Genomic DNA, 18631 nt, shown 5'->3' with positions numbered 1-18631 from the left:
TATTTTATCTAAGGGTCGGGATCCCCCGTTCCCTGTTAAGGCGCATTCTACTCGGGCGCTTAGAGTTTCCTGGACCTTCCGCCATCAGGCGTCAGTGGTTCAGGTTTTCAAGGCGACTGTTTAGTAGTCGGTTCATACCTTTACAATATTGTATAAGGTTTATGTGATGGCATCGTCAGATGCCTCTTCTGGCTGCAAGGTTCCTGCAGGCCACTGTTTGAGGAGACTGTTGGTCTACCTCGAGGATTTGTGGGGTAGGTCTCATCTGTTTACTCGATGAGTCCTTTGATACTTCTGGTTGGCTCCGGTTGGGCCTTCTAGATTGGATTTTGATTCTGTCAATCCCACCCCTCATTTTGTGGCACTGCTTCTGGATGTCCCAGCTCTTGAGAATCAAGAAGACTACGTCTGTCAATGAGCGATAGAGAAAAATGGATTTTTGTAAGATCTTACCGTAAAATCCTTTTCTCTTAAGCTCATTGACAGACGTAGTACCCGCCCCTCTATCATTGAGTTGGGTTGGGTTAAATTCTCTGTACTGCTTTAAAACAGAACTGATTCCCTGTAGCAGAGAGAGGGAGGATATACCCTCAGGGACTGCCCCTAAGGTGGAGCCAGAACGTTTTGTCTTTCTGCCTAGTCCTACTCCTGCGGAGACAACATAACCCAGCTCTTGAGAATCAAGAAGACTACGTCTGTCAATGAGCTTAAGAGAAAAGGATTTTACGGTAAGATCTTACAAAAATCCATTTTTTCACACTGGGGCGGTGCGCTTTTGTTGCGATTAAAAAAATCCTGCTTGCAGCATCTTTGGAGCATGTTTGGGGAGCTAAAATAAACTTAACAAAAACATTCCTCTCCATTGAAACAAATGGGCATCGCCTCAACTAAGCATTTTTGATGCAGCTTTTGAGTCACATGCCCTTTAAAAACCGCACCAAATGTGCTGCAAAAACGCTCCATTAACGCATAGGCGTTTTACTGGCAGTTTTGAAGCGAACCAGTGTGAAAGTGTCCTAAAAATAAAAATTGTAAATTAAAGGGAGACGTGCACATGGAGACATGCTTCTCATTGGACTTAACCCCTAGTAATCCAGAACATTTTAGAAAGTGGCTGAATTCCTGGAATTCAGATTTAAGACTGGAACATTCACAATCTGGAGCAGCTGTGCTTGACAATTAAGCTGCTTCTAGTTTCATTTTCAAAGCTTTATCACTTGACCTCTGGAAGGTTTTACCCCCTTCATAACCATAACACTTTTTGCTATTGAGCGCTACAGTACTTTATCTGGCAGTTGCTCAGTCAAGCAAAGCAATACTCTACATAAATTTATAAAGCATTTTTCACACAAACAGAGCTTTCTTTTGGTGGTAATTGATCATCATTTGGTTTTTTATTTTTTATTATATAAATTAAAAAAGACAGAATTTTGGAAAAAAAAAACAATATTTTCTACTTTCGGTTCTAAAACATATCAGAGAAAATCCCATTTCTTCTCCCATTCTCTCACAAGTCTTTGGTGTATTCTCCCACAAGTCTTTGGTTAAAAAAAAAAAAAATCCCAGTAAGTGTTTACTGATTGTTTTATGTGAAAGTTGTAGTTTCTACGAACTATGGTATATATATACTGGAATTTACAGACACTATACTGGTAATGACGGTGATTGACTTATAGTGTGACTGTGATAGGGTAGCAGGCAATCTGGTGATAACAGACACTGGCTGGGAGGGACACTGTCTTTGACCGATGTTGCTAGTGGCACTAATACAGTGATCAGATATAATACTTGTACACTGTACTAATGACACTGGCTGGAAGGGGTTAACAACAAGGGGTTAACTGTGTGCTTAACATGTGTAATATGTGCTACTTTTACTTACAGATCTGGCTGTTTTTTCTCCCTTTTTTCAGGGAGAAGAAACAGCCAGATCGCTGCTCTGTGTACTCAGAGTTCTGTGTGTTTGTAAACTCAGAACTCTGTACTGTGATTGGACACAGCTGATCAGCAGGTTTCAGTCCAAATCATTGGCTGAAACCTGCTAACACCTTGTGCTGTGTCCAATCACAGCACAGGTCGGGGGGGGGGTTGTTATGCACGCCCCAAACCCAGAAAAAAGCTGGCAATGTACATATACGTTGTTGTGCCTCCACCTGCTGCCTACTCGCAGTATATTTACGGTTAGCAGGTCAGCAATTGGTTATATTGAACAAGCTGAGGCTAGAAGCTTGATTGCTTGCTATGCACAGCTGTTTCAGATTATGTCTGCTCCAGTTTTAATAAATTACCCCCATTATATTTATATGTTTCACAGATGCATACCATGCTGTATTTTACCATTGTTGGTAGGCAGTGCTGGTCAATGGGTGGCACAGCTATCTCATCTAACATATGGGTCATCAACACGCCTCAAGTCCAGCTCAACAATCTTTAGGTTTGACAACTCACATTGCTAAATAGATTTTCTGTTACCAGCACACCTCAAATCTAAATCAACAGTTTTTATTAACTTCTATAAAAGTCATAGAAGAGAGATGCAATTGTTTTGGAGCCCCTAAACATTTGATGATGGCACAAATCATTTACACAACAGTTAGTGTTCCCTTCCCTTTGTGTGAGTGTGTGTGTGTGTGTATATATAATATAGTTCGTTAAACATTATTTTATCATTATACAGAGCGTAATGTTGTTTTTTTGTAGTACATTATATTATGATGTGGTTACTGAAATATTTAGCATTTTCTGTCCCTGAAATTTGTTAGCTTGTGTGTCTGAAAAGGCCCATTTCAGGTTCACTGTTTTGGCAGGATCAAGTTTGCTAAATAGAACACACACCTGCTCCTGATTCCTAACAGACTAAACATTGCAGAATCTCCCTGTAATGCCCACCCCAGGGGTGAAAGACTATAGCTGGCAAGTGTAGTTTTGCCTATAGAGGCCCCCGTTCCTTTTAGGTGAGCAGACCTACTGTTGGTTGCTTGCCCCTAGGACCATATACAATGGGTTGATTTACTACAGGCAAATAGACTGTGCACTTTGGTAAATCATGTAAAGCCTCACGTTACAAGGAATGCCCAATCGCATGCAAGGAAAAAAATAAAAAGACCGCATTTTTCCTTCCATATAATTGTATGATGAAAGTCGGGAGAGTTTTGTCTCATTTAATGAGCTCTGGAGCAACTGCTCATGTACAGTTTATTTGCCTTTAGTAAATCAACCCTAATGCTGTAGTCAAAGGCCATGTGGTACAACAGGCAGAGTGACGATTTTAACCACTTCTTCACCGTGCTATAGCCAAATGACGGCTATAGCGCGGTCATCCAGTTCCGAGAGGCCGTCTATTGATGTCCCCCTAGAACCAAGCTCCAGCTAAGGCAAGCATCCAATGCACTCTGTGATCACGGTGTCCTTTTGACACAGCTGATCACAGATCGGTGTAAAGGGCCTATTACAGCGGCTTACCACGTCTAAGCACAGCTGATCACATTGTAAATGCACTCTCTGGTTATCAGCATTCCTTTCCTCGCGCACTGTGAAAGCATGAGGATAGGAGCACCAGTAACCAGGAAGTGTGATGGGGATATCTACACTAATAATTAGTACAGCCTATTAGTGCCATCTATCAGTGCCTCCCTATTAGTGCCACCTATCAGTCCTTTCAGTTCCAACTATCAGTGCCAATCAGTGCAGCCTCTTCAGCGCACATCGGTGAAGGAAAAAAATGACTTTTCTCGTTCATTGGCAGACACAGCTCCTGATTTTCATAACCATTGGGTTATACTGCCCCCTACTGGAATAGGACAATAAGCAGAAAAATAATTTGGCTACGATTATGGGCAGTCCCAGAGAGGTATACTCCCTCTCCCTGCTATAGGTTCTCAGTTTTTTTTCTGTCTAGTCAGGAGTAAGGAACTAGTTCATTGCTGGGATCACTGGTCCTGGCCTGTTTTTTTTTCCTGTAAGATCTACAATCAAATGCCGGACCTGGTGACGGGCTGGATAATCTAGATCTAGTGGTCACCTCAGTCTGGCCAGTGAGTGCGCGCAGGCCTCAGCTCCGTGCTAGGTCAGCCGCGACATAGCCCAACAGGACGGAGGCTAGCCTGCGAGTTAAACGCCTCCCGAGGTCACATAGACCGCGTCTCGGCCCGAGTTGCAGCGTTCCTCCGGGCCAACTGCCCACTCAATTCAAAGGCGAGGAGTTCTGTAAGGAACAGTGCTCGCCTGGTTCCTGGTATGGTGAGTAGCTGTCCCCCCCCCTCTCCACCTTGAGGGTATTGGGGTGGATGTGGGCCCCTGCTTGGAACGGTTGGACCCCCAGGTTCCCCTCCTTCCTGTCAGGCACCCCCCTTTCATCTGTCCTCCATTCTACCTCTCCACTTATGCTTGGGCTTTGTGGGTGGTCTGGTCCACCCCCTGGGGTAGGGGCAGGGTGCTGCGATGGGGGCCTGGGGGGTGCGCCGATCATCACTAGATGATCAGCTGTGCAGGGGGGGGTTGTACCTGGTGGGAGCTCCTGCCAGGACCCCCTGTCCTGCCTGGGTCTTTCCTTGAGGCCTAGGGATCCCTCCTGGGTCCCTGGGAGCCTTGTGGTGCCGTGCAGGGCCACCATTTTGCTGTAGCCTGTGTGTTTCTATGCACCGGAGCCATGTTGGTGTAGTCTGCTGGCCATTTTGCGGTGGTTTGCCATTGAAAATAGCGGCAGCCATGACAGTGGAGCCCTGTGGGTGGTGATTTTGGTGGTGGGAGCCCCTCCTCATCCCCTGGTGCTGACTTCTGGATCTTTTCACTTCCTGATCGCTGCACGTGGAGTGCAGATTATCATGGGGATATATCTGTTATAGATTGCTTAGCGCTTGTGCCTGGTGAGCACAGTGGGGGTTTTCCCTTTGCAGTGTTTATACACCTTTTTTTTGTGGGGTCCCCCTGGTGACTCATGAAGTTTTTGGAGCGCATCTCCTCACCTGACCCCCTCTCTGAGGCTACAGGGCCCTGAAGGTCCCAACCATCCATCGATGCACTGACGGCAGTCCTGGAGTCCTTTGTGTCCCGGGTGGAGGTGGTTTAGAGCGACGGGCTAGGAAAAAGCACCCCCCACCTTCCCTTGTCTCATCAGATCCTGAATCTGATCCGGCCGCCGCTGGACATGGGTCACCCTGCTGGGTCTGCGACCATGTGGCCGGAATCCTCAGATAGTGAGGATAATACATCCAAATCTGCAACCGCGCATGAAAAAGGTGCTAATGGAAGCACTGATTGTATTTGTGCGTGAGACTTTGAAGATGGAGGACGCAGCTGAAGCTGCAACAGAGACGCACGATTCCTTTGGCACCCAAAAGCCATCCAGAGCGGTGAAGGCGTTTCCTTTCCCCGTGTATTTTGACAGAATTGTGGCTAAAGAGTGGGGTCGACCAAATTGTTCCCTTGGGGTCCCTAAGCGATTTGCTAGTCATTACCCCTAAGAGGAGTCCCTTATTATAAAGTGGACTGTTCCACCAGTGGTGGTCCCTCCGATTTTCAGACTTAACAAGGCAATTCTGATTAAAGAGTCTCCGGCCGGTATTCACCATTGCCCTGGTGTCGCAAACTCTGACCGAGTGAGCTAAGCTTTTACGCTGTGACCTGGAGGGAAAACAGCTCCCCACTGCCTTTGCTGAGCTGGCGGACCAGCTGGTCCAGGGGCTGCAGTTTATCTGTGATGCCTCTTTGGACGCGGCGCCCCTAATGGCTCGGCTCTCTGTTTCAGCAGTGGTCCTTTCCGTGTCTTTTGGCTAAATGCTGGTCTGCATATCAGACTTCTTAAAAGGTCTTGACTAATCTCCCCTTTCAAGGGGATCGCCTGTTTGGGGCTACTCTGGATGACATAATTTAAAGGTCTCACAGGGGGAAAGAGTACTTTTCTTCCGCAGGCAACTAAGGGCAAGGAACCTCGTCGCAGACGTGGTCCCTCCTTCTCGTCTCAAAATACGTTTTTTCGTCCCTTAGGGTCGACTGACAAGGGCTCAAAGCCTTTCAGGGTCTTTTCTGGAGGATCCAAACTAATCTGGTCTGGCAAGCCCAGAACGGGCTTCTCCAGACCCGCGAACAAGGCTCCTTCAGCTCGGGGGTGGGGGGATGTCTTCATTGGTTTCCGGACCTGTGGCTACAAGATCGGGTTTCACTCTTGTCCCCTGGCAAGGTTCTTTCCTTCTAACTTGCGCATGTCCCCTGGACGGTTTACAGGGTCTGTTTGGGGCTATACAAGACCTGGTTGCTTCAAGGGGTGATTGTCCCGATTGCGCCTTCGGTATGTTTTCAGGGTTTTTACTCAAACCTGTTTACAGTTCCCAGGAAGGAAGGCAAGGTGCATCCAATCCTGGAACTCAAAGCGCTAAACTGCTTTGTGCTGGTATAGAAGTTCAGGATCGAGTCCATTCGTACGGTGGTGGCATCCCTGCATCAGAGGGATTTTCTTGCCTCGATCAACATCAAGGATGCTTGCATACACATTCCAATATGTGCCGGTCACCAGCGCTTCCTCTGCTTTGCTGTGGGAGAGGAGCATTATCAGTTTGTGGTGTTACCCTTTGGTCTCGCCTCTGCTCCTCGGGTCTTCACGAAGTGTTAGCCCCAGTGCTAGCGTTTACGCCAACGAGGGATCGCGGTACTGGTCTATTTGGACGACCGACTTCTGCAGGCGGCGTCCCCTACTGCTCTGGTGGAAAACCCAGAAATCACCATACGAACTCTGAGGGAGTTTGGCTGGATTCTGAATTTTCAGAAGTCTGGTCTTGTTCCGTCCACAAAGCTAGACTATCTAGGTCTGACTCTGGAATAGGCCTTAGCCAGAGTGCTCTTTTCTCTGGACAAACTCCAGAAATTGCAGGCTGCAATTCGTCTCCTGCTGTCCAGCAGATGGGCATTCCTCCAGACTTGCATGCGGGTGCTGGGCCTCATGGTATCTACCTTGAAGGCGGTTCCGCTTGCACAGTTCCATACGAGATTCTGGCCAAATGGGACAAGACTCCGCAGTCTCTGGACAATTGGATCCGGCAGAGCCGGGGAACGAAGGAGTCACTGATATGGTGGCTTCATTCACCAGTGTGTCGGCTGGGCAAATCCTTCCTCCCCTTGTATGGACAGTGGTCACCACAGATGCCAGCCTGTCCGGCTGAGGAGACGTCAGTCAGACAATGCCACGGTCATGGCTTATGTCAATCACCAAGGGGGCACGAAAAGTGTCCTGGCGGTTCGGGAGCCGGCATTCTAAGGTGGGCAGAACGGTTCCTTCCAGCCCTCTCCGCTGTATACATTCCCGGATGGGAAAACTGGCAGGCCTATTACTTCAGTTGGCAGGCGTTCGACCAAGGGGAGTGGTCCCTTCATCCGTAGGTGATTCATCAGTTGTGTCTCCGGTGGGGCATCCCTTTGGTGGATCTGTTGGTGTCTCGGCTCAACAGAAAGGTGCAGAGGTTTGTGGCTCGGTCACTGGTGGCCCTGTTGGCTCAGTATTGTCTAATTTACTCCTTCCCTCCTCTCCAGCTTCTGCCAAGACTTCTATGCAGGATCGAGGCAGAAGGGAATTCCGATCATCTTATTGGCTCTGGACTGGCCTCCCCGGGCTTGGTATGCCGATCTGGTGCGGCTGGTCACCAATGTTCCTTGTAAGCTTTCTCACAGGAAGAATCTGCTGTCACCAGGACCAACCCCCCCCCCCCATCCTGCTTTACAGTCCCTGGCTTTGACAGCTTGGCTGTTGAACACCAGGTGCTGATGGATAGAGGTTTATCGGAGTTGGTGATTCCAACGTCGTTAAAAGCTAGAAAATCTACTTCTAGGAAGATCTACCATCGTACGTGGAAGACTTGCATTGCGTGGTCCCTTGGGGTTTATCCTCACTCTTTTCGGTGGCTCGGATCTTGACTTTTCTTCAACGGGAGTTGAACAGAAATTGACCTTGAGTACCATCAAGGGCCAGGTGTATTCTTTGGCGGTCTTCTTCCAACGACCCTTGGCCACACACTCCCTGGTGCGTACCTTTCTTCAGGGTGTCCGACATTTGGTTCCTCCAGTGCGGTCACCGTTGCCTTCTTTGGGACCTCAATTTGGTGCTTTCGGTCCTCCAGATTGAGAATCTTCGGGAGATTCTCTTCCTTACGCTGTCTCAGAAGGTGGCCTTTTTAGTGGCTATCACCATTGCACGCAGGGCGTTGGAACTGGCGGCGTTATCCTTTCATTTTCCTTACTTGGGGATTCACAGAGATAAGGTGGTTCTTCGCCCCTGTCCGTCGTTCCTCCCAAAGGTTGTCTCTAATTTCCATTTGAATAAAGACATTGTGTTGCCTTCCCTTTGTCCCAGGCCGAAACATCTGAAGGAAATTGCCTTGCATACCTTGAATGTGGTCCGGTGTACCTGGCAACTACGGAGTCTTTTAGGAAGTCAGACTCGCTATATGTGCTCACGGATGGGCCTCGGAAAGGGTTGTCCGTTTTCTCTTTCCAGATGGATAAGAGAGATGTTAATTCAGGCCTATTCCATAAGGGGTCATGTTTCTCCTTTCCCTGTCAAGGCGCACTCTACTCGGGCACTTAGTGCCTCCTGGGCTTTCCATCATCAGGCGTCAGTGATACAGGTTTGCAAGGTGGCCGCCTGGTCGTCGGTGCACACTTTCACAAAGTTCTATCAAGTGGATGTGTTGGCATATGTGGATGCTTCTTTTGGCCGCAAAGTTTTGCAGCCTGCTGTTTGAAGGACTTGATCCTCTTTGAGGGTGTATTGTTTTTTTCAGGTGGGCTCCAGTTGTTTTGGAGGAGCTCCTGTTGCCTGGTTGGCTACTGTTTAGCCTGGTGAATTTTTTTGCTGTTCCCACCCCTCATTTTTAAAACTGCTTTGGGACGTCCCAATGGCTATGAAGATCAGGAGCTGTGTCCGTCAATGAACATCAGAGAAATGGATTTTACGGTAAGTCAAAAATCCCATTGTATGCTAAATTTTATACCAGAAGCTGAGAAAAATGTTTGTTTTTTTCAAATTGTTGGTCTTTTTTTTTTGTTTTGGCAAAAAATAAAAACCCAGTGGTGTTTAAATACCACCAAAAGAAAGCACTATTTGTGTGAAAAAATTAAATTTTTTAATGAGTATAGTGTTGCATGACCACGCAATTGTCATTCAGAGTGTGACAGCACTAAAAGCTGAAAATTGGCCTGGGCAGGAGGGGGGTGAAACAGCCCAGTAGGCAAGTGATTAAAGGAGTACCTGAGGTCCACAGGGAGAGGCAGGTGTGGACTTATGTTTCAGAGGGAGAGTAGTAGCGATATCCAGGTGCAGGCAGAACGTCAGGCTGACACAGTCAGTAGCATGGGGTCATCCAGAGAATAAAGCTGGCAGCAGGCAGTAAACAGAATACTGGGACAGGCAGAGGTCTAGGCAGGTAGCTGAGTATTCCAGAGACAGGCTAGCTAGGGTCAGAAATTCAGAATCGAATATCGGTGTTAAGAGCTGGTGTAAACAGAACTGTGATAGGCACAGAGCTCTGCGCTTGTGAGGTTCAAATAAAGCACCCGATGTGCCACATCCCATCAGGCCAAAGGATTTGGAAAGGACAGCCCAGCAATGAGGGCATTATACATGGGGGGGGGGGGGTCATTGCAAGCCAATGGCGGAAGTTGGTTTGGGCCTTGTCTCCAGAGCAGGCCTTGTTTTTTTGGCCGAAGAAGACAGTGATGGATGAACAGGAGGAGAGTCTCACTCTATTAGTGGGGGAGCATGACAGTATTGTCTTAGTGGTCCATCACGCTAGGGGGCAAAAACATAAAAAGAGGAGGTTTCTTTGCTTTTCTTTTTGCTGGGGAGTTGCCACCTTCAACAGGATTAGAAATGTGACCCCTTATTAGAGCAGATGTCACTGGAAGCACATATCTCTGGATTCTTGCTTACTGCTCCTAGGGATTTTGAATTAAAAAAATATTTTTCTGTTCTTGGATCTGTCCATTCTGCAAAGAAATTTTGCAGATTTCATTGCTCCTTGAATGGGCCATTGGCAAGAAGAAGAAGAAAATACATTTTTTTTTGTTTGCATCAGGGTTATTTTAGTTGTAAACTTTCTCCGCTGTCCACAGATACTGGAAATGTCATACTGAGACATTCAGACTATCCTTGCTGAGCTGGTGCACAGGATCAACACTTGATAAATCCACTAGATTATGAGCTGGCTGTGACCTCAAACACTTTTTAACCTTTACTTGAAAGTAAGAGATCTTTCTTGTTCTCTGCACCTGTGCTGGTTTAACTAAATCTAGTCTATAAAGATCAGCAAGTCTAAATTAGAACTGACTGCTGTAACAATGTTTAGAGTGTTACTGAAGAACTGATCTTATTTTGCCACTTGGGACTGAGTCTAACTTGGAAAACAAGAATATGGTATGTACAGATAAACGAATATAAACTTCAGGAGCCAGTTTTTCCAGACTAGCCAGTCAGCATGTTGTCTTAGATGGTGAATCTATATCTAAACGGCTAAATGCAAAGTTATAGAATTTACTTACCTACCAAAATAACAGTAAAGCACATAGGCTAATGAACTAGCAACCTCTGCTGTACTATAGAACTACCTAACGTCAGGAGGCATTCTGAAGACTGTGTCTCTATCCAAGCCTGCCCTTTGGACTGCTGGTCAATGTAACCACTGTTGGGACTACTATATTGAGATCCATCCTTCTCTAAGCTAACCAACATTACCCTCTCTACTTTACCTGCCCACCCTGTCTTTATTTCAGATGTAGCTTTGCTTTGGAGGTTTTGCAGGTATTGGATATCCCAGGATGCACTGGGAAGCCAACAAGTAACCAGCGGCAGTCACTTCTGGTTCATGTGTATATATTCTGGAAGTGTCTGGTTCAGATGACAGATCTGGTGTGCAGTGGGGTGCAGAAGGAAAGTGAGCACTGCCCGGACTGGAGCAGAGCAACTAGCAGGCGGCACATGTGGTATGCAATGTGGGAATGTTATAGCAGCAGGGGAATGAGAGTGAGGACTGAGTGGCTGAGGATCAGCAAAGCTGGGATACCGAGCAGGAGAAACAGATGTCACATGTGGTGCGCAGCATGGGAGCAATATAGCAGGAGGTGAGCAGGGACCAGAGAGAGAGAGAGAAGGATCAGAAAACCAGGGGATCACCAGAGCTGGGGGTTACTACTAAGTGGGGGATCGGCAAAGCTGGAGGTACTACTGAGTGGGGCATCAGCAGAGCTGGGGGTACTACTAAGCAGGGATTCTGCTGAACAAGGATACTAATAAGCCTGGGGATCTGCTGAACTGTGATGTTAATGACCTGGGCATCTGCGGAACAGGTCAACTAATGAGCTGGGATTCTACTGGGCCCCTTTATTAACCGGTTGCCGACCGCCGCACGACTATATACTGCGGCGGTCAGCCCCGGCCAGGCAGAGTGACGTATCGATACGTCACTCACCTGTCACTGACTTGCGAGCCTATTGCGGGCGGGCGCGCGCCCGCCGCGGCTCGTTCACAGACAAGTCAGTGCGTGTGACCGGCGGACTCGATGTCCGCCAGTCACACTACGATCGCTCCTGTGAAGGGAGAAAGACAGAGCGGCTTGTGTAAACAAGCTGCCTGTCAGTTCTCCCTGTGTAAAAGTGAAGATCTGACCGTTCTACTATGTAGAACTGTTGATCTTTGCTTTTACACCAATAGCAATGTCCCTGCACAGTTAGAATCACGCCCCTAGGACACACTTAACCCCTCCCTGTCCAATAAAGTTAACCCCTTCCCTGCCAGTGTCATTTTTGCAGTAACAGTGCATATGTATAGCACTGATTACTGCAGTAATGTCACTGGTACCCCCAAAAGTGTCAAAAATGTCAGTCAAGGGTCCGATCTGTCCGCCGCAATGTCGCAGTACCGAAAAAAAAAAAACGCAGATCGCCACCATTACGCGTTAAAAAAAAAAAACACCAAAAATGACAAAAATCTTTCCCTTTGTTAGTAAACGTGATAACTTTTGCGCAAACCAATCAAAATACGCTTTTTGCGATTTTTTTTTTTTTACCAAACATAGGTAGCATAAAACAAATTGGCCGAAAAATGTTAAAAAATTTTGATTTTTACATTTTTTTTTGGGGAATTTCATATAAAAAAATGTGAAAAATATTGTTATTTTTGCAAAATTTACGCTCTTTTTTTGTTTATAGCGCGTGATCAAAAAATCGCACAGGTGATCAAATACCACCAAAAGAAAGCTCTGTTTGTGGGAAAAAAAGGACGTCAAATTTGTTTAGGTACAGCGTCGCACGACCGCGCAATTGTCCGTTAAAGTCACGCAGTAAAAAATCGCAAAAAAAACCCCTGGTCCTTTAGCAGCCAAATCCTCCGGGGCTTAAGTGGTTAAATAGGAAATCAACATTCACAGGGCATTTGCCAAGCTTCAATAAAGAGTCAAAAAAGCATCACTCCAGCACCCCAAAGCATCACTAAAACATTAAAAACACATAAAAAAAGCATGTTAAAGTGGTGGGTGCTTTAATGTGTGTTTAAAGTTGAAACAAGTATAAACAGGCCCTTACATTGAAGGATTTCTTCTCACTTCCTGTTTAGGCTATTGTACAGGTAGTGAAGGAAATCCCCCCAAAGAAACACAGATACCAAAAAGACTAACAAGGAATATAAGCCTCCTTTACTCTATCCAAATGGAAAAAACAAGTTTTACCTTTAGTTCCACTTTCCACTTTCTCAGGGATCCCCTAAAGTAATTTTCTCATCCACCACTAGCAGTGTGTGCTCAGTAAAGCCCCGTACACACGTACCGATCGTGGGCCGAACCATCGGCCGTCTTTTGTCTGAGGGCTGTCTTGTCTGTTGAAAACTGCAAAAGACTGCACACGAATTTTGTCGGCCAACAACAGCCGACTGCAGAAGTGATGTCATGTGATGGTTAACTTTCTGTGTGTTTTTTCTTCACTGAGCATGCCCAGTCATGCAAATCTGCTGTCTGTCAGCCGAATTCTGTACTGACTGGCGAACAATCGGCCGTTCTGGTGTCGGCATACAAAAATTTTAATGCTTGCACGACAGATTCTGTTCGGCCGAAAGTGCGCTGTTGGAAGCATCATACCAACAAGCCGAAAATCAATCAATCGGTACGTGTGTACGGGCCTTAAGTTGTACATCAAAAATCATATAAATATAACAAACATTAATAAACTGTAAAACAGAATTTCATGCTAAATATTAGAATAGTAGAGGCACATAGAATTTGCATTGGTTCTCAGTGACGCTAACTTTTCATTGGTGCTTATTGTAAAATTATTACTTCTTGCATTGGTGTCCAGTACAAACCATTAATTTTGCATTGGTGTTTTAGAAAAAAACCTTGCAGTGGTGCTCTGGTAAAATAAGATTGATTCTCACGGGGAAAAAAACATGTTACAGTGGTGCTCAGATTTTTGTGTGTAACGTTTTTGTGACAGTTAGAAATTTTGATTGGTGGTGAACAGTGCTAATGTCTAGGGAAGTACAGAGTGCTGTGTCTTACTTGCTCCATCCATTTTGGACATCATTGCCTGGCAGCTGCTCATACTGTACCTCATGTGGTTGTACATCACTTCTGAGTAGCCAAGTGACTTCAGAAAATTCATGGCTGAGGATAATACACTGTCCTTGGTCTGCATCCACACACATTTTTGGTTTTTTTCACTGTGTATTTAAAAGGAAGCCATATTTGTTAATTCTATATTCCTTCTCTGTTCTGTGCTCCCTGCTTTAATCACATCTTTAAACTTTGTTTTTTTTATCTAGATATAGGCAAATAGACCAAACTTTATTGGAACGCTTTTTCTGAAAGCAATGTACTAGTTAGTTTATCTTTTTTTTTTTTTTTTAAATTAAGTTTGTTTTTATTGATAAAGTTACTCCTGCATCTTCTCAATGGTTTCCTCCTTGTATTTGCCCTTCTCTTTGCCAACTTGGCGAGACTTGGCCTTGCGTTCCAAGATCTTCTTGCGATCCTTGTCAAGCTTTGGCCTGGTGATAACCACCTTGCTGGGGTGGATACCAACATGGACAGTGGTGCCGTTAGCTTTTTCATGCTGCACACGTTCAATGTAGATAACGTATTTCTTTCTGTACACCTGGACAACTTTGCCAATTTGCTGGCCTTTGTAGTGTCCACGTACAACCTGCATAGAGCGGACATTGTACTTTTGCCTCAACTCCTTGGAGAGGGGACGTGTGAGGGGGCATTGAAGTGCCTCTTGCGGTTCTTGCTTCGGTCAGAAGTAACAAATGGACTGAACTTCATGTTGCCAAACCGCACAGTCCACTATGGCCGCCGGAAAAGAGCAGTTTATCTTTTAATAGATTGTCTTGCAGGAGATTTTCATGCTAACTGCATGATCTAAAATAAAGAAAACAACTACAGGGCACACCTTCAAATATGTACAGTATATTAAATATTATCATAAAAATCACGTGACAAGTGAAATATAAAAATCATGTCTAAAATGACCTTCAAGAAAATGAAGTGTGAGTAAATACTGCATTTAAAGTGGTTGTAAAGGGAGAAGGTTTTTTTTTTTTTTTTTTATCCCAATGCATTTAGGTAAAAAAACTTCGATGTTCAGGTCCTGCCCCATCTAAATACTTACCTGAGCCTGATCTTGATCCAGTGCTCTCCTCTCTCTCCTCACTGGACATGAAGGCAGCAGCGGGAGCCATCGACTCCTGCTGCTTTCAATCACAGCTTGTCAGGAGAAAGTGTGGATAGGGCCGAGCCATGCTGTGTGGCACTTGGAAGGGGGGAGGAGCCGGAGTGCTGGCAGGGGACCTCAGAAATGGAGGATCAGAGATGGTAAGTATGACAAGTTTGTTATATGTACAAAAATTACAATCACTTTAAAATAGAATATATTCCCTTTAAATGAATCCAAACACCATATAGCCATTATGCAGAACATATCCTTATGTCATCTTTTTATTTTTTCTTTAGGTGAGCCCAGTTGCTGGTTTGGTGTCCATACTAAAGAAGCCTGATGGCAGTGATGGAGACAAGACTTTTCAGTCTTCACAGAAACAGGCTAAGAGGAAAGTGCGGTTCCAAGAAACAGACGATGCACTTGAACAAGGTAGGTTCTTGCTTGCACTGCTCAGTGGAATGAAATCCTAAATCAATTACACTTCAGTTTTTTTAGAGTGAAGGTACCATGAAAATAAAATTTTCTAGTAGGCAATATATTGGAGTTGATTTACTGAGGCTCCATTCACATATGCCACGGCTCACAGCATGGGGTTTGGTGCATTATTGTTCACTGTTTCAGCTGCGAATCAGGTCTGAATCTTTGCCTACATTTGCACCTGAATTGGACCAGAAGATGCACAGGACCCTTCTACAATGTTGACTCTGGATGCCGCAGAGCTGTGTGAACAGGCTCCATTGAGAGCCGATGTTCTGTCAAAAGAGCCAACTCATCAAAATCTCCAATTACGTCACTTCCGGTGACTCTCCAGCAGCAGTAATTGCAGATTTTGACGACTTGGATATTTTCACAGAACAGCGGCAGCCTATACACTATGGCACACTATATAACGAAAGAACGTTGTTAGTTCCCCCGCTACTAACCAACAACATGGCCGCCTCCGAGGAGGCGACAACTTTTTTTACTTCTTAGCTGGTGTTCTGTCAAAACAGACAAGTTGTTTTGTACCGTATTGTATAGGCTGCCAGTGTTCTGTGAAAATAACCTGCAAATACTGCTGCTGGAGAGTCACCGGAAGTGACGTAATTGGAGATTTTGACGAATTGGCTCTTTTGACAGAATACCAGTCACACTCTCCTGTCATGCGAATTGAAAGCGGGAAAATCCGCATATGTGTGAACCCGGCCTAAAACTGGAGAGTGTAGCTGTGCATGGCAGCCAATCAGCTTCTAACTTCAGCTTGTTCAATTTAGCTTTGACAAAAAAAACTAGAAGCTGATTGGTTTCTATGCAGAGATGCACCAGATTTTGTATGCTTCAGTTTTAGTAAATCAACCCCATAGTATCTACACATACATTTAATTGACTCTAAATTTCATTTCTGTGCAGCCCGGAGTCTCCAAGTGTTGACTCTGGCTACAAAGCTTTGCTATGCTTCTTTGCCATCCAATTATCCAATAGAAACCCTCAGTGGCTAGTAGAGGTGCGATATTGGGATAATGGGAGGCATTCTGAAACTCTTAAAGTTGAGCAACTTCAAGGCTTCTGTGTGCAAATTGTGGCCACGTACTTGGAATTGCTACTATATAATATAACTTGCCTGCCTATGTTGTCCTACATGTATTTTTACCTAAAAGAGTGATCATGTAGTGTGAAAGTAATGGTAAAGTTTCCTCTAGCCCCTATTTGTTAAAGTACCATTGGCCCATTCCTGTAATAGGGGGCCCCCCCCATTAAAAGTCAGAGGTTTGCAATATCAAACTCCCAGGTTTCAAATTTCTAGAGGTTTCCACATATAGATATGTAAAAGTTCCTGCAGACACCTCTAGGCCCTTGCATCTATTGATATTACTTTTTTTTTTCTTTACCGTAAGAGATGTCCGGTTTAATCAACAACTCCAGAAACATTATTTATTGGCACCCTTGAACCACCGTGGGATCTGTGCAGAGAAATTTTGGCACTGGCTGCAGATTCAAGAATAGACTTGTATATAGGCCAAAGGAAGAAAAAAATAAGTTAAGGTTTCCAGAGGCCAGGTTCCAAATTTTGTGATGGCAAGTTGCCATTCTACAATCGTGACCCAGGTCAACTATTACCGCACAGTGGGCATTGCAAACTTGGATGGATGTGCAATATATTTAGTATTGGATTTCAAAAGTAAGAGGTAAAGCAGCACTTTTTGTCCGTTTATATACAGTGCCTTGCGAAAGTATTCGGCCCCCTTGAACTTTGCGACCTTTTGCCACATTTCAGGCTTCAAACATAAAAATATAAAACTGTACATTTTTGTGAAGAATCAACAACAAGTGGGACTCAATCATGAAGTGGAACGGAATTTATTGGATGTTTAAAACTTTTTTAACAAATAAAAAACAGAAAAATTGGGTGTGCAAAATTATTCAGCCCCCTTAACCACTTGCCGACTGCCTAACGCCGATCTACGTCGGCAGTCAGCCCCTCACAGGCAAAGTGACGTAGGGCTACGTCACTAGCTTGTGAGGGTCTAGGGAGCGAGCGCACGCCCCTGAAGGCGCGCTCCCGCTCCCGCGTGGTCACGGACCCCCCCCGCGCGTGTGACCAGCGGACCCGGTCACTCGGCGATCGGCGGGGGAGAGGGAGAATGTCAGGCAGCTTGTGTAAACAAGCTGCCTGTCATTCTCCTCGCTGTAAAGACACTGATCAAACGGATCTAGTATGTAGATCCGTTGATCAGTGTCCTTACAGCTCAAGCCACAGCCAATCACAGTAGAAAGCACGCCCCTAGGGATACACACAGCCCCTCCCTTCCAAATAAAGTTAACCCCTTCATAACCAGTGTATTTTTACAGTAACAGTGCATATGTATAGCACTGATTACTGTAGAAATGTCACTGGTAACCCCAAAAGTGTCACAAATGTCAGTCAAGGGTCCGATCTGTCCTCCCCAATGTCGCAGTACCGCAAAAAAAATCGCAGATCGCCGCCATTACGCGTTAAAAAAAAAACCAACAAAAATGACAAAAATCTTTCCCTTTGTTAGTAAATGCGATAACTTTTGCGCAAACCAATCAAAATACGCTTTTTGCGATTTTTTTTACCAAACATAGGTAGCATAAAACAAATTGGCCGAAAATTTTAAAAAATTTTGATTTTTACTTTTTTTGGGGGGGGAATTTCATATAAAAAAATGTGAAAAATATTGTTATTTTTGCAAAATTGACGCTCTTTTTTTGTTTATAGCGCGTGATCAAAAAATCGCACAGGTGATCAAATACCACCAAAAGAAAGCTCTGTTTGTGGGAAAAAAAGGACGTCAAATTAGTTTAGGTACAGCGTCGCACAACCGCGCAATTGTCCATTAAAGTCACGCAGTGCCGAATCGCAAAATACCCCCTGGTCAGGAAGGGGGTAAAATCTTCCGGGGCTTAAGTGGTTAAGTTAATACTTTGTAGCGCCACCTTTTGCTGTGATTACAGCTCGAGCTCAGTGAGGTTGGATGGAGAGCGTTTGTGAACAGCAGTTTTCAGTTCTTTCCACAGATTCTCGATTGGATTTAGGTCTGGACTTTGACTTGGCCATTCTAACACTTGGATATGTTTATTTGTGAACCATTCCATTGTAGATTTTGCTTTATGTTTTGGATCATTGTCTTGTTGGAAGACAAATCTCCGTCCCAGTCTCAGGTCTTTTGCAGACTCCATCAGGTTTTCTTCCAGAATGGTCCTGTATTTGGCTCCATCCATCTTCCCATCAATTTTAACCATCTTCCCTGTCCCTGCTGAAGAAAAGCAGGCCCAAACCATGATGCTGCCACCACCATGTTTGACAGTGGGGATGGTGTGTTCAGGGTGATGAGCTGTGTTGCTTTTACGCCAAACCTAACGTTTTGCATTGTTACCAAAAAGTTCGATTTTGGTTTCAGCTGGCCAGAGCACCTTCTTCCACATGTTTGGTGTGTCTCCC

The 18631-nt window shown here is 45.2% G+C and overlaps 1 protein-coding gene and 1 pseudogene across 3 annotated transcripts in view; one reads left to right on the top strand and one right to left on the bottom strand.

The window, feature by feature from the left end:
* The window catches only part of CNST (consortin, connexin sorting protein), a 209602-nt gene that overhangs the window by 187541 nt on the left and 3430 nt on the right, over window positions 1-18631 (top strand). For both annotated transcript variants that reach the window (XM_082249748.1, XM_082249747.1), the window contains exon 10: window positions 14982-15117. In XM_082249748.1, the coding sequence (XP_082105874.1) occupies window positions 14982-15117 (136 nt within the window). The remainder of the gene's footprint in view (window positions 1-14981; window positions 15118-18631) is intronic.
* LOC309549449 (large ribosomal subunit protein uL24-like) lies at window positions 13854-14330 on the bottom strand (annotated as a pseudogene). The gene has a single exon. The product of its transcript is annotated as a large ribosomal subunit protein uL24-like (transcript).

The sequence above is a fragment of the Pelophylax lessonae genome (assembly GCF_965119305.1).
Source record: "Pelophylax lessonae genome assembly, chromosome: 3".
NCBI classification, from domain to species: domain Eukaryota; kingdom Metazoa; phylum Chordata; class Amphibia; order Anura; family Ranidae; genus Pelophylax; species Pelophylax lessonae.
Note: the sequence above shows the minus strand (reverse complement) of the source record. Positions and strands in the feature narration are given on the sequence as shown.